The 23,629-nt window shown below is 43.4% G+C and overlaps 2 protein-coding genes across 2 annotated transcripts; both read left to right on the forward strand.

The window, feature by feature from the left end:
* Positions 1-826: 826 nt before the first annotated feature.
* Positions 827-5,677, forward strand: LOC129109304 (protein SOGA3). Its single transcript, XM_054621333.1, has 10 exons — positions 827-1,564; positions 1,774-1,998; positions 2,119-2,277; positions 2,799-2,870; positions 3,193-3,512; positions 3,754-3,913; positions 4,396-4,465; positions 4,683-5,229; positions 5,305-5,434; positions 5,567-5,677. Exons 1-10 carry the CDS (start codon positions 827-829, stop codon positions 5,675-5,677), a joined length of 2,532 nt encoding a protein of 843 aa, XP_054477308.1.
* A 2,445-nt stretch (positions 5,678-8,122) lies between these two features.
* soga3a (SOGA family member 3a) lies at positions 8,123-21,929 on the forward strand. Its single transcript, XM_054621242.1, has 7 exons — positions 8,123-8,542; positions 8,857-9,024; positions 14,929-15,231; positions 16,678-17,229; positions 17,545-17,624; positions 17,753-19,616; positions 20,579-21,929. Exons 1-7 carry the CDS (start codon positions 8,123-8,125, stop codon positions 20,810-20,812), a joined length of 3,621 nt encoding a protein of 1,206 aa, XP_054477217.1. The 3' UTR covers positions 20,813-21,929.
* The last annotated feature ends 1,700 nt before the right edge of the window (positions 21,930-23,629 follow it).

The following is a 23,629-nucleotide window of genomic DNA, read 5'->3' on the forward strand; positions in this document are numbered from 1 at the left end:
ACTCTGGGCGAGAGATTGCGTGGCAGGTAGTCGGGTTTTGATGCTTTTGAAAACCAAAGAGTCAAGAGAAAGAAGCAAAAAAAAAGGGCATAAACTGTTAATAACTGTGGAGCAAGTGAAATAAAGGCTGTGCGCGTCGCTTGTGATACTTTTATAGTTGCTATTGCATCCATTTGAGTAATGAGTCATCGGACATGTTGGATATGAGGAGTAGGATGATGGCTGACGGGAAACGGCTCAAGTCCTGGAAGCCTGGATGTGGCTCATCTAATATACCAAGGAGCAGGACCGTCCTTTGTGTCCTTCGGGCTGGTCGAGGATCAGATCAGAGGATACTGAAAACCTTATTTCTGTCAACTGAACAGGCAGCGCGGATTAATTGGCCGGCTGCTGCTCCAGGTTTAATAGCCAATGACATTGCCTTCTCTTTCTCTCTTTCTCTCTTTCTCTCTCCCTCTAATGACTGTCTAATTGCCCGAGCTGCAGCTGATCTCCCACCCATCTCATCGATCAGGGGCTCCATCCCTGGTGTTCACGTAGACTACCTGTGTATGGGGCGCTGTCCCATATAAGCCTTTAAAAGATGATCTAAAATTCAAAGATGCGTCCTGGAATGGCTTATAATAACCAAACAATTTGGCTTTTTAAGTCTAGTCCAAGTAACAAACTGACACTTTTCAGCCGACCTGTAGAGGATAACCTTAGCCTAAATCATATCCATATTTCGAAGCCTTTAGGTGTCTGAAAAGTCTATATTCTTTTCCAGTTGCAAGGATACTGGTGGAGGGGATGGATGTTGTTGAGGATGAGCTGAGCCTTTGACACCATGATGAACCCATCCTCTGCCGACTCACCGCGGCAGCCAGACAATAGCAGCCGGAAGCAGCAGCGCTCGTCGTCTCCGGCCGGGCCCAAAGACGGTGCATCTAAAGCTACACAGAAGGGCAGCAACTCGTCAAAGGCCATCACGTCAAAGCAAGGAGGAGGAGGAGGAGGAGGAGGAGGAGGAGGAGGAGGGAGAAACAGCCGAGGTCATTCTCCCGTCTCCACAGGCAGGGAGCGGCAGGCCACCGTCAGAGGCGCGGCTGCTGTCCAGCCTGCTGGTGCTGAAAGCCCGACGCTGAGCAGGCCGGCGGCGGCGACACCGGAGGACTCCCCCCGCCCTGTCGCCGACGCCTCCTCCCCCTCCAGAGGAGATCCGAGCCGCGTCGTCTCCGATCAGCCCTGCTCATCCAAGTCTCCCAAGCTGAGGAGCAAAAATCCGAGAGGAGGGGACGCGGCGGCGGCGGCCACGACAAGCGGCAACAAGAAGAGCTCCAAAAGCACGATAGGCTGCGGACCCGGTTTCTGGAAGGAGGGATGCTTGCAGTCCGAGCTCATCCAGTTCCATTTGAATAAGAGCCTGGGGAAGAAAGGGACAAAGATGCAGACGAAAGCAGCGTCACCGCCGGCCTCGGAGCCGGAGCTGTCCCCCGAGCCAGACTGTCCAAAACCGGCTCCACAGCCAGACCAGGGACTCCAAGAAGATATTGAGAAGCTCGAGGATGAAAATGAGGATCTTAAGGTAAATTGCTAATGTATTACAAGCCTGACAATTCATATTTGTTGAGAAGTTGTCTCTTTTTGTTGCACCTGTTGAAGGATTTGCTTGCAGGTTGAATAGTGATCATTCACCTAGCTGCATGCTTTGTCTTTACAAATATGTTTTTAAGAGAGCCTGACCAATTCTCAAGTTAGATTTATTTAATTTTGAGACACATTTTCCTTTGTTAGACGGAAATCGAGGAGATGCGGGCAGAGATGGATGAGATGCGTGACACCTTTTATGAGGAAGACGCCTGCCAGCTGCAGGACATGCGCAGAGAGCTGGAGAGAGCCAACAAGAACTGTAGGATCCTTCAGTACCGACTGAAGAAGGCCGAGAGGAAAAGGCTCCGTTTCGCTGAAACTGGCCAGGTGGATGGAGAGCTGCTCCGAAGTCTGGAGCAAGACCTCAAGGTGAGTCTATGGGAATCATGCAACGAACATATTCTATCATGGATGAACCATGGATAACAAAAACGTCTTTCTTTCTTTCCTTCTGTCTCCTTGTGTCATCTGTCTTGGCCCCTCTCTCAGGTGGCGAAGGATGTGTCTGTGCGCTTGCACCACGAGCTGGAGAGCGTGGAGGAGAAGAGGACCAAGACAGAGGACGAGAATGAGAAGCTGAGGCAGCAGCTGATAAAGGTGGAGATCACCAAGCAGGCCCTGCATAATGAACTGGAGAAAACCAAAGAGGTAAAGGGCTGATGGGAGTGTGTTGTGTAATATGTGTTTTTATTTTCTTTGTCTGTGTGCTTATAAAAGTGCAATGCAAATTGGGGCCTGAACTGTATAAAAGGTCAGGTTGAACATAAATGTGCCATGAGTTTCATCAACAGTTGTAAAGGTTCAATAAGAGGGGGAGCAATGGTGCATTCCAGATGTATGTCCTATTTCCTTTTTAAGATTAGTGAAATACACATTCATACTTACAAACATGACACAATGAATAACAAGTTATTTTTGTTATGTTTGATTTTACTTCCGGCCTGTAAAATTCCACTTGCACTGCGATTTCAATTTGAATATTTTACCAGACATGTTCTCAAGGGTGGCTTTAAACAGGCCTGTTTTTCCAGTACTGAGCCTTCAGTGCTCCATAAATCTGGATGATATCACTGCCTTCAGTAAGAAAACAGAGAGCTGCTGCTGCTGCTGCTGCTGCTGCTGCTGCTGCTGCTGATGATGATGATGATGTAGCCACTGTTTCCCTGCAGCTCTCACTGAAAAGAAAAGGAAGCAAGGATGGACAGAAAGCAGAGAGAAGGACACCACAGACACCCATCGAGGTGAGTCAGCATTTACATTATTAGATCATAAAGTCATAATCCTCAGTGGAGGTGTTTAGTAATGAGGTTGTTTCACAATGCAATTTTCAAATTAAAACAAACTGTAATATGCAGAACTTTGCATTAAAGTCATAATTTGTAGTGAGTGAAAGTAGCATGAGGAGAAACATGACTATCACGCCATTATGATATGAGGCAATGAAACTGATCCCAGGAATGTAGATTTTTAGGTACGCTACCAAACTAATCAGAACTTACAAGAGACAAAGCTACATAGCTAACCAGTGTATTTTTCTTTTATATACCTCTCTTCTCTCTGCAGGAAGAAAATGAGGATTTGAAATGCCAGCTGGCCTTCATCAAGGAGGAAGCCACCTTGATGAGGAAGAAAATGGCAAAGATTGACAAGGAGAAGGACCGACTGGACCATGAGCTGCAGAAGTATCGCTCCTTCTACGGAGACGTGGACAGCCCCCTGCCTAAAGGAGAGGCCGGAGGGCCACCCACCACCCGCGAATCAGAGCTGAAACTCCGCCTACGCCTGGTGGAGGAGGAGGCGAACATCTTGGGGAGGAAGATTGTGGAGCTGGAGGTGGAGAACAGGGGGCTGAAGGCTGAACTTGACGACATGAGGGAGGACAGGTACTTTGCTTTCATTTATTAGTTTTTAGATTATTAAACATAGGAAAGACTGGTTGATATGTAGTGATAGCTTCAATGGAAAGAAAAAGCATAATGTACCCGTATTGGGGAGAATTCAGCCAATCCATAATTTGTGGGAAATAATGTTCACGGTTTAAACCAGACTGTACAGCAAATCTATTGTTAAAAAGACAAATGAAAATAAAATGTCACATTTCTCAATGCTTCTTTCCTCTGGTAGTCTGGTGGCAGCAGGAGTGGACAGCTCTGGTATTGGAGGTCAACAGTGCAGAGAGCAGGGCGAGGCCCTGTCAGAGCTGAGGCAGCAGCTTCAGCTGGTGGAGGACGAGGCAGAGCTTCTCCGCAGGAATTTAGCAGATGTGGAAGAAGAGAATAAAAAGGTAGATAGTTTTGACTGTGTTCCAAAAGGGCCAATTTGCACAACAGGTCCACTGTATTGTTGCTGTAAGATCCAAAGAAAAAACTACTCAGTGCGACAATACAATAACTACTTCATAAATTGTATGGAAATGCTCCCCTTTAGTTTCTCTGTCTGGGGCTGCTATCTATTTAGTTCACTCTCTATTTGAAGCATTGTGAAATCTTAAATATTTCAATCTAAATGGCCACAGACTGTAATTTATATATAATATATATGTTGTCTGATATTACTTGATGCTGTTTTAATTTTAGCAATGATAGATGTTAAGTGTCTGTCATTTCCTTGTGTATGTGGTGCTATAATTGGTATCATCATCAATGACTTTGGGCCTTTCATTAAATCAGTCTGTAATCCAAGCCTCGTACATGAGAAATTTAAATGTGTGGAGTAATACTTGCAGCATCGAATACACATGAGAATAACATTCAGTTTCATCTTAAGGTGACGAATGAACTCAATAAACTGAAATACAAGGCTGGATCCCATGAAGCTGGATCGAGACATGGAGGAGGTTTGTTTGTATTTCATCTATTCAGTGTCTTTCATTAAGTCCCTGTTGCAAGGGACAAAATAACTGCACTGCAGAGCGAGATATATCTATTCTTTTCTAGCTCGATTAATCTGTATCTGATTAAAAAATGTGTCTCACAAGGCCTCCAGGAGCTGCACACTTAAGTCTCATTTGCAGAGGTGTTCCACTTTTCATTGTCGCCTTGTTTCACCCCCAGGAGGAGCTGACCCCGCTAAAATGGAGGCCGTCCAGGAGGAGCTGAAGGCCGCACGTCTGCAGATAAATGAACTGAGCGGCAAAGTCATGCAGCTCCAGTATGAGAACCGCGTGCTGCTCTCCAACATGCAGCGCTACGACCTGGCATCCCACCTGGGCATCCGTGGCAGCCCCCGAGACAGTGACGCAGAGAGCGACGGAGGGCGGGACGACGACACCCCCTCGGCCTCGGCATCCTCCCCTCGCCTCCTCCCTCCCCACCGCAAGCGCGAGGGCCCTATAGGAGGGGAGAGTGACTCGGACGAGGTGAGGAACATCCGCTGCCTCACCCCGACACGTTCCCTTTACTCCCCTGTAGAGAGCCGTTTTTTATCCAGAAGCCTGAAGGACCGGCAGCAGATGATAGACATCCGCATCGAGGCGGAGAGGCTGGGTCGGACCATCGATAGGCTCATCGCTGACACCAGCACTATCATCGCCGAGGCCCGAGTGTACGTCAACAACGGGGAGCTGTTTGCCAGGCTGGAGGAGGACGAGGAAGGTGGCAGGTAAGTAACACATGAACGTGGTAAGGCATAACAGTATTATCCCTCGACACCAAAACACACTCTTGTGCTCCACAGGATCAGAGAGCATGAGCTGCTGTACCGGATCAACGCCCAGATGAAAGCCTTCAGGAAGGAGTTGCAGGGCTTCATAGACCGGCTGGATGTCCCCAAGCCGGAGGATAAACAGGAGGAGGAGCCACTCTCTGTAAGCCGATGCAAACACATAAATGAATGACTTCAATGACTGCAATTTCTGTGTTCTCGAATATGAACGTTTCTAACATGTCGATCTGCCTCTGCCCCTTCCAACCTTTCCATTCAACCATCATCCATGAAGATGTTTCAGCCCATTATTTTGCTGATCCTCATTCTTGTTCTGTTTTCCTCGCTCTCGTATGCCACCATCTTTAAATTGGTATTCCTTTTCACCCTGTTTTTTGTTCTGTAAAGCACACCCTCAGTATCACATTATGTACATTTTCATTATTTTTTTTTACTTATTCATTTATTTAAATTCTGTTATTTTGAACACGTCACATAAGGCCACTCAAGCTACAGGACATTATCATTTTCCATGTATGATCCAAGCAACTCATCTACTCGGACGCTTTCAACATTTATTGGAGACCAAACACCTTGGAGCGACAGTGTACCATTAGGTGAGTATTTCATAAAACTCTCTGACCGTGAGTAATGAGCTTTTTTTTTTCTGACAATCTGATTTCCGTACTCACACAGGTTTCTTCACTTACTATGACTAACTAGACACTTATGCGGACTGTGTGGGCGTGTAGCGACTATGCTTAATTGAAAACTGTCTCACTTTCCTGTTACTTAACCCAGTTTACACTATTTTCACTCTCATAAGTACATAGAGATTGGGGACATTATTAATAACTTCGTCGAATAGCTATGTCTAATTTCGACATGAGTAAAAGTCTTATCAACCACAATAACTGAAAACACCTGTGTGGGAGTGCAGGGCCTTAAATCAGAGCGATTAAAAAAAAACTATATAGATAGTTATAGTTTTTTTTAATCGCTCTGTAAAGCCAAAAGGTCATCCGATTATCTTTCTACACAACGTATACTTGAACCGTCACCGCTGAACATGTGTATTTATGAGGTTTTCAAATGGCCGCAGCAATAATATGGTCTATGAGCAGAACATTGTAAATACTGATGTTTTTGTTATGACTGTTAGAGCAATTCCCACAACCTACCCCCCCCCTTAACATTGGCAATCACTCACTCACACAAATGTCACCATAATCTGTAACAAATCATCCAAATGCCCATGGGGGGGAAAAGGATGGGGGCTCTGGCATTTACCAATAGGCCGATATAGATTTTGGTTATGTGCTTGACATTCAGAATTGTGTAAAAATGCCCCTTTGGGTGGGTCTGAAAAAAATCACTCCAGAAAAGAGCTGTTTAACCAAAGGACCTGACACCACCGGGACGGGGGGGCGGAACCGGTCCACTTCTCTCATCCCAGCGGTGGGATGTTCTACGTCACGTATTAGGGCCAGCTGTGGAGAGAGAGAGAGAGAGAGAGAGAGAGAGAGAGAGAGAGAGAGAGAGAGAGAGAGGGTTTTCATTCCCCTTAATGAAAGCATCATTTGAGCTAAAGGCTGTCTCTCTCTCCAGTTGTTTTTAACTAAGCCAAGGCATTCTACACCAGACTCCATCTCAGCTTACTCTTACGTTAGCTGACATTTAGGCTCTTTCTAGGACATTAATTGCAACATTAGGCCTTCCACATCAAGGGAAGAGGGAAGAGTCCTCTTTTCATCCAAATGGGACGTGATTCGTACTGCTTCAGACGGAAGATGTGCTTGGTTTCTAGCCCGCGCCTTACTACCAGGTACGTGACTTATGTGTCGCGAGTACATTACATTACATTACATTACATTACAGTCATTTAGCAGACGCTTTTATCCAAAGCGACTTACAGGAAGTGTATTCAACATAGGTATTCAAGAGAACTACTAGTCACCAGAAGTCATAAGTGCATCTCCTTTCTTAAACAAGCATCTCAAAGCATAAACCAGAGCAAAAGTATAGTGCAGAGGCAAATTACTACGAAAAAACTAAAGTGCAACGAATACAGACAGGCAACTGTGGGTCCGGAGGAGCGGCTGGATACTTGTTTTTTTTTATTTTTTATATCTCTTATATAAAGATGAATACAATCCCACAACTCGTCTCTTTCCTGGTGATAGTCATCGCCCTCCATGCTGAGGTAGCAGAGGAGAGACGGCAGGAGGGTTGTGAGCACACAGCCGCCTGTTGTGCAGGAGTAAGTGACGCGTAACAGCTCAGGTCGGACGGGATGCGACGCAAGGTGGTCTCCTGCGACGTCATCGATCAACGGACGCTCCTCTGCCGCTTCTTGCAGCTCGTTAAACTCTTGGTTACAGCGGGTAAAAATACTCCTATAGGCTACTATATATATATATATTTGGGAACTTCTCCCCCTGTCTGTCTTTGACGGCGCTGGAGTTGTCGCCTCCACTCTGTGAGCTGGGGGGAGGAGAGACACGACACCGTGTGCGTCCCGAGATTTGAACATGTAACCAAAAGGGGGGTTTGCACACAGCTCATGGGGTGCAGCAGTGAAGACATGAGGAAGAACAGGACGCAGTGAGGACCTGGTCTCTGTGAGGACATGGAGAGGACCGACGCGTCCGGTCCCCTGAGCGCTGCTCTGCGGCGGACGGGGGACTGGACCGGACAACCAACTGAACCAACTTGTTTGACTTGAAAGATGGCAATGCATGCTGAACTGTATCAGATGTGATTTCATTTGAAAATGGATTCTTTGCGTTTTTAAAAGTAGTTTTTAAAAAAAAAAATTAAAAAAAATGTTTTATTCTAACGCCTTGGAGAAATGTGGAGCGCGTTTATGAACGGCTCGGGGCTGCAAGGTGGGGGCGGAGCTGGTGGGGGCTACGTCCAGTCTCAGGGATGGGAGTTTGTGCCGTGCTCCAGGATGGATGGAGCCGATAGAGGAGGCAGGGGGAAAAATCGCAGCCCGTCGAGGAGGATCTCCTCCCCGCCTACCGTCTTCAGTCACATCTACGACTCTCAGTTCTCCGCTCCACCGGGCGGAGGAGACGGTGGAGCGGGGACACAGCTTGAGATCCTCAGGGGACAAATGTGGCCGGGTGCCGAACACCACCACCAGCAGCAGACACAACACACACGGCTGAAAAAGAAGTTTGAGGATTTGAAAAAGCGACACGTACAGGATAAGGAAGAATGGATGCGAGAGAAGGAGTCGTTGTTGAGAGAAGTTGCTGACATACAAGTGATTGGAAATATTTACTACCCCTTTGAAAGCTAAATATACTTCTGCATGTGCCTCTGTGCGTCAGTGGTACACTGTAGCAGTATGGAATGGGAGGTTGTAGTTGAAGTCATTAACTTTGCTGTGTTTTATTCCCAGCATATTCCTCAGGGTTTTCAAATTCAAATTTGACATACTGTGTGATACATCAGTGGAAGCGATAGTTTAGTATAACATTTAGATTTTTCTCTGTTTGCACTTCGTGATACTGTATCTTTTTAAATATGCCAGGTCATTTGGTTGACAGGTGTGCTGCAAACTGTGTTTCTATGCAGGGAGGGGAGAACAGGAGGATTCTGCTCGAACTGAAGACGGTTTTGGAGGACGTGCAGGTGGAGGTGAAGAAAGAGGAGGAGAAGAGGAGCGAGCTCCAGCTGCAGTACACCAGAGACAGATGTGCCTGGGATCTGGAGAAGGCTGAGCTCAAATGCAGGATTGCACAGGTAACTCAAGGATGATGTCTGTTATTTGTGAGTGGTTTGGGGGTTTAAGATTGTATTCAAAAGCCTCTGCAAACAAATACTTAGTCAGTTGGAGACTGTTTGTGTGTGTTAGAGCAATGCATGCATTACCTTATACAAAGCTGTGCATACCTGTTACGTGTGCAAATGCAAAATATTGTTAAATTGGGTTTGCCACCAACAATGATTGAATGATTTTATTTTATGATTTGAAAATGCATAACACTGTACTGCAGTCATTACTTAGATTAAAAATAGCAGAGGAAGGAAACACAATAAAGCCTTTGGGCTTTATTGTGTTTCCTTCCTCTGTAATTGAAGACATTACCATTAACGTATAAAAAGCAGGCAGCGGGGTAGCTATGTAAAAACGCTCTTTTTTACTTTCTTAAAAGTAAAATAATGAGTGTGGCCTACATTAGGTTATTGAATCGCAAAGGTATGAAGTCTGTCAAGCTACCTCTTGTAAATTATCAATGATTTTTTTCGCAGTGAGAAAAAAAAATTCTACTTTGGTACCATCATTTTTAACTATTTTGTAAGTGAAAAGCATCTTAGTATAAATCGTTCTTTTTCACTCTTTCAACCTGTCAAGCTTTTTAAAAATTCCGGATTGTGATGTGTACGTGGATTAACTTTTATCCAAACTTCAATTTATTTTGAGCCTTTGCATTTTGCTTTTGAAGTGTTGTGATAATCCGGTGTACAAGGAGATGGCAGCGTAATCCAAATGATTTTGACCTAGAGCTCCAGCTAATGTATGATGAATTGGGCTGTCCATAAAGGTAGCTTTTCTGATCATAAACCTAATTCTTAATTTTATCTTGATCAGGGCTGTTAAAGCCATATTTCAACTTGATAAAAACCTGTCTAAATTGAAACCAAAATAATTTAGCAGATATATGGAATTTACCAATTTTGACAGTAAAACCTGGTGACCATTGCTAATTTTTAGGGCTGTACTCGACCAGAGAAATTCGTAGTCGACTAACACTTGACAATTTTATCGTCGAATCAATTAGTTTATTCAGTTGTCAGATATGTAAAACTGAGTTTCTCCACAAAGAATCACACAAGAGCACGACTTTATATCTTGTGTTTAGCAGAGATGTTGTCGTATGTTTCTGCGATATAAGTCCTTCAGCATGAAAAGTCGTAATAAAAAAAAACTGTCTGCTTTTAAGTCCTTTATATATAATAAAAACAATTAAGGCCCCAGGATACTACCCTGTGGCACCCCACATCACATGGCAGGGTGATAACTCCCCTGGCATCCATCCAACTTAAGCCTCAGTTAAGACAAAAGATTTGCACTGAGGAGACAAACGTTATCCTCCCTCAGCCAGACACAGACGCCCAACTTGGCTTTTAACAACCAACTCTAAGTAGATAAAATGACCTATTGTTTCTTTTGACAGCTGCTGTTAAATGTTTCTTGAAATGGGCAGAAAAAACTTAGAGTAAAGTTTGCATACCGGTGCCATGCTGTGTCAGGAACACTTGAAGAACCAAGCATGGCTATTCTTCAAAGCAATGTGGCTTTAGGGATTTAGCTTTTTTTCTGGTTGTATCAGAAGATAGATTTATTCAGTTGCTTTGATTCTTTGAAATTTGCCCAGAGTTTGATTTCTCTGTGTGCTGACTGTCTCTCTGTGTGTCTCAGTACTCGTCACATGCCTAGTTTTTTTTGTATAGTTGTGTGTAAGACAGTGTCTTTATCTGCTAGTTGAACCCTATAGGATTCCTATCAAAGACTTAAAACTGATTGGCCACGCATTCACCCATTACACAACGCAGGTCGTTCGTCCTCAGAAGCTACATGACAAATCAAATGATTCTCTGAGTGAAGCCATGAAGCAAAGAAATGTGGTGCTGGAAATGAACAAGGTGGTGCAATGATACTTTAGAAAAGTTGGACAAGGCAACTGCTGACACGATGACACAGGAATGCAACATAGTAAAATGGTTTTCCCAGCACCAATGGTTTAACTGCCATAATGTCATTCCCTCTGTGTGACTAGATGGCACAAGGTTACTGCTCAGCTCTACTCTTTGTCCTGCTCGCTCTTTGCCTTCTCACAGTGTGGTTGACAGAGAGCCTTATAAAAACAGACTTTTACTGTTCTGTTTTGCTTTTGTAAAGCCCAATGGGTCTGTGTGAGAAAGTGGCTAATCTATAGCAGGTTATACCATGCCACACACACACACACACACATTGATGTTTATATTAAGATACTGATGTGCATGTAGGGAATCTATCTTTGAGGCAGTTGAGTTACCTGCCGCTTCTGAGAGCTTTGCCACTCTGAAGAATCAGCAAGATCAGGTAGATTTTGATTGGAATAGGGAAGATAGATTGTTATGTTTCTTCTATATATTGGCAAAGTGATCATGGAAGTCTCTTGTGTGTTTACTGTACATGTTTGTTAGTGTGTGAACATTTAAAGTGTACAAACATTTTGAATGGAACGTGCACACATACATGCAGACGTTTCTATATTTATTGCACAAACAGACCAAGGGAAATGTGACTTGGAGTTAAGCCATGCTGGGTGGGGTTAGCTCCATTGTAAAAGTTATTTTGTCTTGATGCCACATCCTGCCACTGTTTATAGTTTTGGATATGTGTTTACCAAGTGCTAATCTAGGGTTGCTCTTCAGGTTCAAGATACATCAAGACAAGTTTTCTGAAATCATTCACAGCTTAGAAATCAAATGACAAATGTACAGACTTTACAGACCTTTAACTAGCGTGTATCCCTAATGGGACAGTATAGAGTAAACTTGGAACAGGTCTAGAAACAAGCTTTGGTCTGCTTTTAGTTTAAGACGGTAGGTTTAAAAGATATGTAGCTGTTGATGATGGACAAGGATCATGCATCATATTTTCTATAATCCATTTAATTCACTTATTATGCTATATTTGGACAGAACACAAAAAAAGTAGCCTGATAATCAGACTGAAACACAATTAATGTGTTGGACACAAAAAAAATTCAAATAGGCTAGCTTGCATGGAAATCAAATCAAGGAGCATCAGTAGAGGTCAGTAGAGCAAAATAAAATGGGTGTAGCTTAATTCGACTTGGAAGTCAAATGTGAACAATTTCAACATGGATAAGAAGCTCCACATCTTGGCCTCACTGTGCCAGTGCAGAGAAAACTCCATTTTTAGCTCAGACAGAAAGCAAAGCAAAGGGTGTGGAAGATGTAGAAGGTAATGGTATGGGCAGTTTGACTGCTGATACTTATCACACCAATAACAATCCAGAATAGATTTGAAAAGTGACTGTAAATTGAGAGTGCATGTCTGAGAAGAGCCTTTTGATGCAATCAGCTAAATGAATCATATAGTAAAAGAGGGCTCAACTGAACTCTGCCTTGCAGTTTTGTATGATACATTTGTTAGTATTGCGCTGCTAGCCGGACAGCTCTTGTTCATAATAGCACTCTGTAGAGAAACTTTGGAAGCGGTAGAGGAAGTGTATTATAGAAACCTAAAGTTAGTGAAGTGAAGTGGTGGATACTTAAAGACCTGGGTTCAGTAAGTTGGAATTTTGGGTCACTTTAAATAATGCTGTAAGTGAATTGGCATTTGCACATTGTCATGGTGAAGAAGTCCTTATCTGTGAGAGCCTGCTTAAATCAGGGGACTTAAGTGCACATAATTGCTTTATAATTGAAGTTCAATGCATAAAATGTCCAGATTTTACATATTTTTACACATCTTAGCCGTGGTTAGCAGCTGCTTTTGGTCCCTTTGTTGGTCATTTGATTGGTCAAGAAACTAAAGCTCTGTAGATACAAACAGTTTAGCATATCATTATTTAATTTTGAATTTGGCTTAGTTGATACTGTAATTTATTTGCTATACCAGAAATTCTTCTAATTCTAAGTTCTAACATCAAATGAGTTAATTAAGCATCAACACAGTTGTAGCTTATGAACAGTTGCATGCTTATTCTATTCTTGAGATTTTAATTACACATCTTTCTGCACAGTCGGCTATGGCTGTGAATGTAACTACTGTTCGTTTCCACATCCTTTTTGGGCACTGCTACCACCAAATACCAAGTAAGCATCCAAGGTCCCAGGCAGTGGTCTTAGGCCGGATATTTCCCTGCATATTTCTATGCACGCCACTGATTTATGAATGCAGCTAGGAGACATCTCACTCTGCCTTAGCAGCCAACTCCCCCTCCTCCCCTTACCTCTCCTCCCCACCTCCCCTCGGAATGTGACATTGTACAAGGCTGTGTGTCCGCTATTTATAGTGGGTCACCGTGGTGACACAGTTACCTTTATATACCCTGTGCTATACAGTAACAGACCGGGTGTCCAAGAGTATCAGGAGTTGGATCCTTGAGAGATGTGTGCGTACACGGGTGTGTTTTCCCTTAGCTGGGTGTAATGATGTTGACCTATGTTCCTGTTTGCATGTAAAGTCCCTCCAGAGTTTCATTTTAAGAAGACAGTTCTTCTATGCTGTCTCAATCATTAACAACAGTCTTCAGGTCTATTATTTTGACTCCAACCCTCTTATTTTTTGCACTTTCACTATTTGTTTACATTTGGATGTTTAAATAGACTGTGGACAGCACCCATCGGCATCCATCTGTAATTGTGGAGAAGAGAGCCACAGGCAGACAGAAAGGGTTGACTTGTTTTTCTACTCCATAATTTCATGACCCCAGGCCACAGGCAGAAATAGCACCGTGACCCAGGCTTGTAAGAAGTCTTTGGTCGCTGTCTGTGACTGAACACTGAAATAACACACTCAGGCATGCTTGTATGCATTCTCTCCATCTTTCTAACACACACTACATACACACGCACATGTATGCACATGCACAGGCGTCGTCTTGGGCTCGTTCCAGCTCCAAAGCCAACATTTTTTACAAGCAACAAAAATGCACGTATTCATAACAGAAAGTACAGATCTATGTACTGAAACACAACCACCTTTTTAAATACTTTAAAGGAGGAAAGCCTCTAAATCAGATCATTTCCTTGTATTATCTCAATGGCAGAGGACATTTCAGATTAGTTTTCCAAACCCTTATCTTATCTATGGGTACAAATCAGACCACCAAGACTGAAATCGTTGATGTTATAAAATTCTGTCAGTTTCTAAGCCCTTCTTTACTGCCAGTGAACTCAGACTTTAAAAAAAAAAGAGAACATCTTTTGGCTTAAGGTTGAAACACAGTGACATTCTCAGGGGAAATGCCCAGGGTATTTCACTTGAAAAGGGCATTGAATAGGGGCATTCAGTTATATTCTCATTGAAACAAAAATGTCCAATTGAACCTAATTAAATTGGCATTCTTGTGAGAGATCCTCTTTGTATGAATCTGTGTATCTCTAAAAACTGGTACACCAGAGTATCATTTGACTGAGGCCACATGCATTCTTTGGAGACACACAATATTTTGCTGTGCCTGGATCTGCCATATCCTGCACTGCATCCTGTGTTGGGAAAGTACCACTGAAAAGAGACCTGAACCCTGAACCCATGAGCCCTCTGTGTGAGTTCTTACAGGATATTTTCATCTTTCAATACTCTCTCTTTTCTCCCTCTTCCATCCTCTAAACCCACTCACACTTGTCCCCATGGTGCATTATTCCCCCACTTCCTCCACCTTCACTTCCTGACACTCCTACATTCTTTTAATTCCACTTTTAACATTTCTTTCACTCCTGCCTTGCTTGTCTTGTCATTTGGCTCTCATCCTCTTTTCCTCCTACTTTAATCTATCCTTTATCACCACTGACCGATTTCTCCACTGTCTCTCCCACTTTTTTTTTTTCCTTTTCCATCTCCCTGCTGCTCTTTCTCTCCTCCTCTGTTCCCTCTGCACTCCCTGTCTGTCTCTCTCTCTTCAGTTGGAGGCTAGAGAGGGTGCTGGGTTGATCAGCAGTGGGGTCCAGTCGGCAGCAGGTTGTGGCTCTGTGGCGTCACGGTGCGCTCGAGAACAGCACGGCGAGACATCGACACTCCGACGGGAGAGGGAAGAACAGCGGAGGCTGCTGGTGGACACACACTCAACAGCCATGGACCTGCGCTGTCGCCTGGAGCACAATGAGAGGGACTGGTTAAGAGAGAAAGCAGAGCTGCTGGAGAGGTTTGACGTGGAGAGGAGGGAATGGGAGTGCCAGCTGAAGGATATGCAAAGGAAAATAGAACAGGTAAGGTGCTATGAGTGTGTCTGAATGATAAGATATCTGCATTTTTGTCTTGTTTTAATTTGGGTTTGAGTTACAGTGGGATGTAGTTAAAAGTACGGCAAGTGAACAACTGGATAAAGGAAAACTCTCAAAAGTGTGTAATGCCGTTTCCAAACTTTTTTTCTGCAAGAGATATGGCTTCCTAGGCAGTGAGCAGCTTACAGTGTGAAACACTTCCCTCCTACACATCCTGTTCACCATCAACACTGTCAAAACAATATTCCAGATCAGTGCAGCTGCAGGGATTGAGGAAAGGAAGCAATGGAAGGAGGAGGGCCAGGGTTCTGCTTTTCCTCTAATATCTCTGTATAATTAAACCGAGACAGTAATTGAGCAAGCCTTGACCTGGACTGATGTAGACCGAGAAGCTGGCAAAAAAAAGTAGCTGCATTTGCTGCGACTGATAGTTAATCTTCCTGTATCTGTCCTGAGCTTCAGGACCTTTTTATAAGCATTTTCCATTATGTGATAACCCAAACAACTGTTAGTTGCTGCTAATGAAGAAATTGCATTTTTTCAGCTTGTTGGTTTAAAATGGTGGAGTTGGATGAGAGTAATTCGATAAGAAAGTATAACTGGATAAGACCGGTCAGAGAGGGAAGTAATTCAGAGCAAATTAATGTCTCAAAGAGAAGGATCAGGGTAAAGAATGAAATTTTGTAGGTAACAAAGCCAGAGTCAAGATCTGACTTTCCTAGAGGAGCAGATTAGTTTTATGAATGAGGGAAGCCATACAAAAGTAGTTGGACAGAGAGCTTAAGCACTGGAACAGCTTGCTATGAAAAGAACATGTGGCTGTGATTTGCCCGTCCGAGACCAGAAAATGAGAGAGGAAAACAGCAGAGGAATAAAGCAGGCTAAAAGGCAGTAGTCTCATCTAGACATTGCACGATGGGAAAGGAGCCCAGTCAACATGAAATGGTTACTATTTTGGGATCCCACTGTAGGAGGCCAGAGGTTATGCAATTTTATTTGAAAGAATTCTTTGAATGTTTTTTTTAATCCTCTGGTGTCTAAAAATGTCACAAGATTTGTTGCTATGCTGTCTCTACTTCTCAACATCCCAAATTAGTTTGTGAGGGACTATGTGCAGATGCAGTATTGTATCGTTAGTATAATCATATAATGCCATTCTTTGTATTGCCATAGTGGCATTGGCCTTCACTGAGAGTAGAGTCAAAATATATGCCCCTTTTGAAAACAATACTCTGACTTAGGTGTACCTTTTTTTTATCTCATAGATGATATAAAATATAAAAGTATTAATGTGGACAAAAAAAATGTCCACATTAATCTTAAAAGAATACATTTTCAATTACAAAAGGACAATGTTCCCTTCAACATAGGACTAATGCAGTCCAGCTGGAAGAAATGACGACCTCTATTCTTTCTCCTTCCCATTTCTAGCTGTACTGTGACGTGGGAACCAAGCGAGTAGGGCAGGGCAGTGGGAGGCAGGACGACCATGATGATGCACACAGGCTGAGCATACACTCAACCAGCACCGGCTCCAGTCTGCTCAGTGACAACGACCCACTTAGCAGCAGCAGTCAGTCAGAACCACTCAGACATCCACTTTTACCTGGTTTTGGTCGCAACAGAGACATCAGTGGCAGTGATTATGTTGGTAGAGATGGTCACCACTCCAGCTGCTTTCAAGCAGACAGCCTCTGTGGATATGATGATGATGATGTTGGTCAGTTCACTCAGAATGACCATACAACACCTGAGCTGGTGAATGACTTTAGTTCCAGAGGCACTTGGCAGCAAGACTCAGCCACTGATGGCAAGGAAGCTGTGGATACAATAGAGCTAGATGCTATGTTTCATGGAGCGCTGCAGAACAATGTCTCAAACAGTAATGAAACCAATGTCCATGTTCATCCTGAAGAAAGGCCTCTTTGTGCAGAGCTGAGTTACGGCAGCGAAAAGAAGAAGAACACCACTGCTCTCAATGCAGTGAGTGATTCAAACTATTTTTTCTATTTGTTAAAAAAAACGATATTTATATACAGTTCAGACCCATTGGTGTTGTCTTCATTCTTTGCCTTGTCTTTGCTTTTTGCTCTGCTGACAGAAACGTGTTTGATCATCAGTGTGTTCCTCAACTGTCTCCTGTATACCCCTCTTTGTCATTCCTATGTTTCTTTGAATATCTAATCTTTTTTATCTACCTCATCCTCAAGTTTATGTTGTTTTTTGCAAAGTTCTTCAACAAAACATAATATCTAGCATGTCTCATTGTATCTCTGTTTCCCCATCTTCGTGTCTCAGGCTCTGAAGGAGATAGCCCGTGTAAGTGAGGAGCTTTGCAGCTACCAGGATGAGATCAGAAAGAAGAGTGGGGATAAGAGGTAAATACATCTTATTTGCTTTGTTAACTTCCTGGCCGCAACATGGAACTATGATAATCACTGTACATGTTATGTCTTGATTCCTTTCCAATAAGGGTAAATGCATTTCACTGTTTCATTCTCTCCAGGAATCAATCTGAAACCCTTTGTCTAACTGAGGAGAGCGAGATGTTGTTTGGCCATGATAAAACCCGGCTGGAGGTGGATGAAGCTCCTTGCGACCTCAACCAGATTTACGATGACCTTCGGGCCTTGGAGAGGGAAAACTGGATCACCTTGTCTCCAGAAAACACCTGGAGGGCCGTCAGAGGGCAGAGCAAATCGTGGATAGCAAACACTGCTGATCCAGAAAGCAACAGAGAAACAAAGACGAGCCCTGGATTACTCTCAGAGATCGATCCAGAAGGTCCACCTGTCCCTCCCCGCACCTCCTCCTGGAATCTGAGCTCCCCCACTTATTCAGACACAGAACTTCACATCCCAGAATCCCCCGTGATGACAGTGAGGAAGTGCCATAGCCCCTGTGTTGTAGTTGACAAAAAATGTAGCAGCCCATCTATTGTCAGGAAGTTTGAGGCTATGCTACAAGAAAACGAAGGAAAGGTGTTGGTAGACGGTGTTGTTGCAGCGTGCGTTGTACCTGCTAACTCTGAATGTATTAATAAGGGCTGCTGCCACAACCGCTGGTCCTGTGATGCAAGCAAGTTCACAAGCAGTAAGCTATCAACATATGGGACTGTCCAGAAAAGCTTCTCTGAAGTCAACATATTGACTGCTGGCAAACACTGTCCTGGGGTTGGGAACCTAAAAAAGCCTGAGCTTCAAATACCTCAGATTGTCAAAGAATTACCTTTAGATTTGCTCTTGTCCTCTCTTGAAATACCACCTGCCGGCCCCAACCTCCAGGGCTCCAAAAGAAACATAATGCTGGAACAAAAAACAGCTGAGTTCAACAGAACTTTGTTTCAGGCTGAGATGGGCCGTGACGTAGAGAAACAGGACAGTTTGACAGTAACAGATGCCTGCTCTGTGGGTTTCCAACCAGTGTTTTTACCAACTTGTGCATCAGATGAAATATCACCTCCCAGGGAGACAACATCTCAGCCACTTTGTACTGATGTCACCACCAGTGTCATGGATGTGCATCCTGGAATCACATTGTCTTTTTCCACCTCAAATTCCAAAATGCAGAATCCCGAGCTCCAATCAAGGCGAATGAGATGCGGTGCTGAAGGTCAAGAGGGGAAAATGAAGCAAGGAATCCCTTCTGACCTTTCATCTGAGCAGCCACAGATTGGACTCACGGAGACAACAACAAAAGCGTCTCAGAGTCCTGCACACCATTGTGAGGTCAAGCACAAAGTTCAAACAGCAAGTGGTCCTTTCAGGAAAGCACAACACAGAGCGGCCACAGAGCCTGTCTTGCCTGCAAATACCCAGCCAGGTCAGGGTGTGGATGGTTCCAGCTCCAAGAATGAGAATTCCCATGGAGCAAAGCCTCAGTCAGCCAGAGTTGGTGTCTCTCTCCGGCAGCCGTCTGCTGAGAACCAACAAAGACAGATGACACAGCCAGTGCACCAGGAACAGCTAAGGCATGCGTCTGTTCTTCCCTCCCAGCCGGACTCCTCCAGACCTGGGCCTCGAATCATGAATGACCATCCCTGGAAGGCTCTCACTCTGGCTGCGTACCCACGGCCCGAGGGATCCAGATCCAACTACGGAGCTGTGGAGAAGATTCTGAGGAATTATGAGAGTGCAGCTCGGGCTCACCAGAACCAGAGCCAACCCAACGAGATGGCTTCTAGTCCTGACGCCAGTGTCAGGCAGGAGGAGAACGTGACAAAACTGGACATGACGGACGTGGACCCTCTGCCCTTACCTCCAACTCTGAGACACACACAGACTTCATACTCCTCACAGAAGCACACCACACATGCACAGTTCAGCAGCCACAGTGCCATGGGATTGAAAGAATTACATCTAACAGTGCAGGTGGGTAGAGTCTGAAAAATACAGTCTGTATACAAGCTATCACGTGTAAGCACCCGCCTTGCCACTCAGCAAAGGTGCTATTCACTGTACAGATGTTAACAGTTAGAGGCATTCTCTTGAAATAAAATATGAGGATGCATTTTTTTAGTTCAAACTTTATTTTCAAGGCCAATTGGATCAGTTAACCTGGGTGAACTCGCTCATTCCGCTCTGATTCATTTCATTCTGAAACACTTAGCGATTGCCCTTGACTGAGGACAGCTCCGATGGGAATGTTGTTTATTTCTGGTATGTGCTAAGAGACAGAAGCAGGCCAGAGCCTCCATTATAATCTGGGCATCTGGGCCATTATATTGCTTAAAGGCTCCTAACAAAAAGAACTGGCAGTGCGGGATATAAAGTACTTGGCAGGAGGTTTATCACCCTTAACAACATACATGTCTTTCATCTTCCAAGTCCATCCATTCGGCGTCTAGGTGGAGGTGTTTTTCTGGCCTTTGTGTAGTAATTATGGAAGTATTTGCAAGAAGCCAGCTAACTAAATGCCGCTGGCAGAGCTGAAGTGATTATGCAGCTTTAAAGTCAAGGTAATGGAATCCTGGGAGCGATTATCAAGCCATTTTTATTGGACTTCATGAAAAAATGTAATTAGAGGCTTTAGTTTAACCTTAACCGAGGAGCACTGTCCAAAATACAATGCTGAAGATTCCGTAGGTCCGGTAAGTGACCAGTAAGGTATTCCACTTCAGATGCTTTTCTCTCGACTAAAAAGAATAGGATCTACTTGTGTGACCTTTCAGCATGAGCGTGTTCCTGTTTGAAATATGCCTGTTGTTTCCCCCAGGGTCAAGAAGACTTCAGATGGAACACGTGACAAAATGTAAAGTATCTGAGTGTGTGAATCTAAATGTTGATAGAACGGTGTGATAATCCTAAATGGTAATTCATTTTCTTCTCCACAGGAGAACGATGTGACCGCTGTCTCCTCCTCTGTTCAGAAGAACTTCTCCAGGCCTGCCCGTCCAGCCAACCAACGCCTCCCCTCCAGATGGGCCAGCCGCTCCCCCATTTCCTCCCCCACTTCCTCCTCCTCTCCCTCTACCACCCCTGCTGTGCCTCCATCCTACTCCGTCAAGAAACTCAGTTCCTCTTTGAACTACTCACACGCCTTTCGCATAGAGACTGTCATTATTTGAACTCCACCTCCACGTGTGATTAAACCAATGAGAAGCCCTCAGTGATAACCTGTAAAAACTGAACATTTCTTTTCATTACTATTGTACATACATCACCCAGACTGCTTCTCCACTCATACAGACCCAAAAGTGCTTTAGTTGTGAGTTCACCAACCTACCTTTTAGAATGTATGTGGCATCCGGTGGAGCCTAACTGACCAGGGAAGGCACCAAAAAGGATCTGAAGCAGCTTCACTTATTCAGCAGTGCGCTCCGATGAACCTGCCTGATGAACCAGGCATCATGCATAGCCTCAGAGGACAGTGAAAACGCATCATTCATTCTAGCCTTGCAGATATACCAACAGACCTTCCACTACTGCTTCTGTTCTATATACTGTATTTACACCTTTAAAGTGATGCTTGGTCATATTCAAATGATCCAAAAACTTCCAGACAAAATGAAATCCTGAATGATGTATTTAATATGTACTGTATTTTGTTTGCAACATGTTTTGTGTGTTTTTTGCACAAACTATCATGTTACATACACAATATGCAGCATCATGGATTCATGGATGGAGATAAGGGCAGTGGAGCAGAGATTCCTCCCCTAGCATCACTCTGTGTGCTGAATTAAGCAGTGTTTGTTTCTGCCTTCTTGAATATTTCCTACAGTACATGCCTGGACAGTACCTTGCCTGTGACATTTTGCTTTACATTCATAACTGGCTTTACATTTTTCAAGATTACAGAAACGCAAAAATGTGAATTTGAGTTCCTTTTTTATAACTTTGTACCAAAGGCTGGTTTCTTTTACTGCATTATCCTGATTTGAAGAAGAAATACATCGTTTGTAACAGCATTTATTTTTGCTGTCTCATCCATCGCTAATTTTTTTCAATCAAAATGTATGTTAAAACACCATTCACGAGAGACCGCTTTTGTGCTTAACATAAATAACGATGCTTATGGAAGACTTAGATTAAAAGGCCTTTTTCTACTTTTACTAATTCTGAATGGTCACATATGAGGACATTACTCAGCTGAGTAGTACAGTCAGTGTTTGGGTCAAAGTGGTGAATCATATCATGATAAAGGTGATACCTTTGCTGTTCTTTTTGTGTAATAAACATAAGGACTTACAGATTTCTCCTCTCTTTGTCACAAGTACCTACATGTGCACCTTACTTCAATTATACTATATGTGGTGTTGTCATGCTGTGCAGCTGAATGAATACACTTTTGATGAAATGATTTATTGGCAGCTTGAACACATTTGTGAAGCGTGACTGTGAAACACCTTTTAAAAGGGACCATTATTATAAAGTAGTATTTAGGAAGTTGAGTAACCCTTTAGACAAACCAGTTTAGTCTTATCTAACTTGTGTATTATGATTTTTTTCTAATCTTGAATAATTGAATTCACAAACTACAAGCTAAGCCGACCTTGACACTGGGCAGTTACCTCGCCCCAGCACAGGTCTCTTCAATCCCACAGTAGGAGCAATAACTGAGGAGTCCTAGGTGACTGTTCGGCTCATAAAGATGAAGCACCAGACCCAAACGACTGTCTGGCTCCTTCAATCTTGTTGGCTGACATCTCTGGTGACACTGTGGTCTCTGCCTTTGAGTGATCGCTGCAGAGCTACGTGACAGTAGCAGAGGGAACGCCTATCACTTTGATAGTGTGGGTGTGGGATCAGTATGTATGTACTCCTCCAAAAATGTTTCTGCATTCTTTTTTCTAATTGCGTGTGATTTTGTTTGCGTCAGATGTTAACATGTGACGCAAACAAGACATAAAAACACCTGTATTATTTCTGAATTTTACTGCACTGTTTACACACGCACACATGCCCATCCTCTTACATAAACATTAAGGCACAGGCACACACACACAACCATACACATCCTTACCCTGAGAGGCCTGGACACCTAACCCCTCACCCTGAAACTTGGTACTCTAGGCTGACTGAAATAACAGGTGCAACAATGTTATGGTGCCAGAAATCCTACCCTGGCGCTGATATAAATATAAATATTGTCATCCTTTCCTGATTCCTAGCCTTGCACTGTGTTGGCTGCATCCAATGTTTTCCTGTATCAAGGCTGGGCAGGAGCGTGGATTCCCATTACTGGCCTGTGCTCAAGTCTGGAGGTTTCCAGATGCTGAAACCATTATATAACCAGTACTAACTGTTTTGATTCTAGTGCAGCTTCAAACACAATGGAAAGAATTTATGGCACAATCTGTATTTTATCATGCAAACATAGAACACAGGTTCAACCAGTCTAACCAGACGTTGTATACATACAGCCATTAATACATACAGCCTTGAGTAAAAGAACTGATAAAAGTGTTTCACTAACTATATCGTGCATAGGAATTTTAATTAGCAGTCTCGCAATTTGATTGTTAATTATTGCCGAAGCTGCATTTTGGCTAGCAGCTTTCTGTGTGTCCATAGCCTTGTTTGTTTTTACTACAAACAATATAATGGTAAAGCTTGATTAACTTGCAAGGAACCTCATTAGCACTATGTCCACTGCATTGCACAGCCAGACATGACTTGAAAGTAATATTTGGTCATTGGGTATATTTTTGCAGAATATTTCCCTCTAATGTCAACTGGTATTAGTATCATATTTTATTATTTAAGTATAGTTTTGAGGTTTTTAAGTTATTAACAAATAAGTAAATACCCCTTTTGGTGTATTACACCATATTATGCTCATGTTTTCAAAGTGTTGGCTTAGTTTCAAATACACAACACATATTACAGTAAATAGTTGCATTTAGTGTTTTAATGGTAATGCATTGTGAGTTGCTACACAT

The sequence above is a fragment of the Anoplopoma fimbria genome, chromosome 20 (genome assembly GCF_027596085.1).
Source record: "Anoplopoma fimbria isolate UVic2021 breed Golden Eagle Sablefish chromosome 20, Afim_UVic_2022, whole genome shotgun sequence".
NCBI classification, from domain to species: Eukaryota; Metazoa; Chordata; class Actinopteri; order Perciformes; family Anoplopomatidae; genus Anoplopoma; species Anoplopoma fimbria.

What these genes read in the sequence shown, in the direction of transcription:
- LOC129109304 (XM_054621333.1), top strand. Translation starts at nt 827, where the DNA reads ATGATGAACCCATCCTCTGCCGACTCACCGCGGCAGCCAGACAATAGC. An exon ending in ATGAAAATGAGGATCTTAAG is followed by an intron (nt 1,565 to 1,773) that starts GTAAATTGCTAA and finishes TTCCTTTGTTAG; the next exon opens with ACGGAAATCGAGGAGATGCG. An exon ending in GTCTGGAGCAAGACCTCAAG is followed by an intron (nt 1,999 to 2,118) that starts GTGAGTCTATGG and finishes CCCCTCTCTCAG; the next exon opens with GTGGCGAAGGATGTGTCTGT.
- soga3a (XM_054621242.1), top strand. Translation starts at nt 8,123, where the DNA reads ATGTGGAGCGCGTTTATGAACGGCTCGGGGCTGCAAGGTGGGGGCGGA. An exon ending in AAGAAGAGTGGGGATAAGAG is followed by an intron (nt 17,625 to 17,752) that starts GTAAATACATCT and finishes CATTCTCTCCAG; the next exon opens with GAATCAATCTGAAACCCTTT. An exon ending in AATTACATCTAACAGTGCAG is followed by an intron (nt 19,617 to 20,578) that starts GTGGGTAGAGTC and finishes TCTTCTCCACAG; the next exon opens with GAGAACGATGTGACCGCTGT.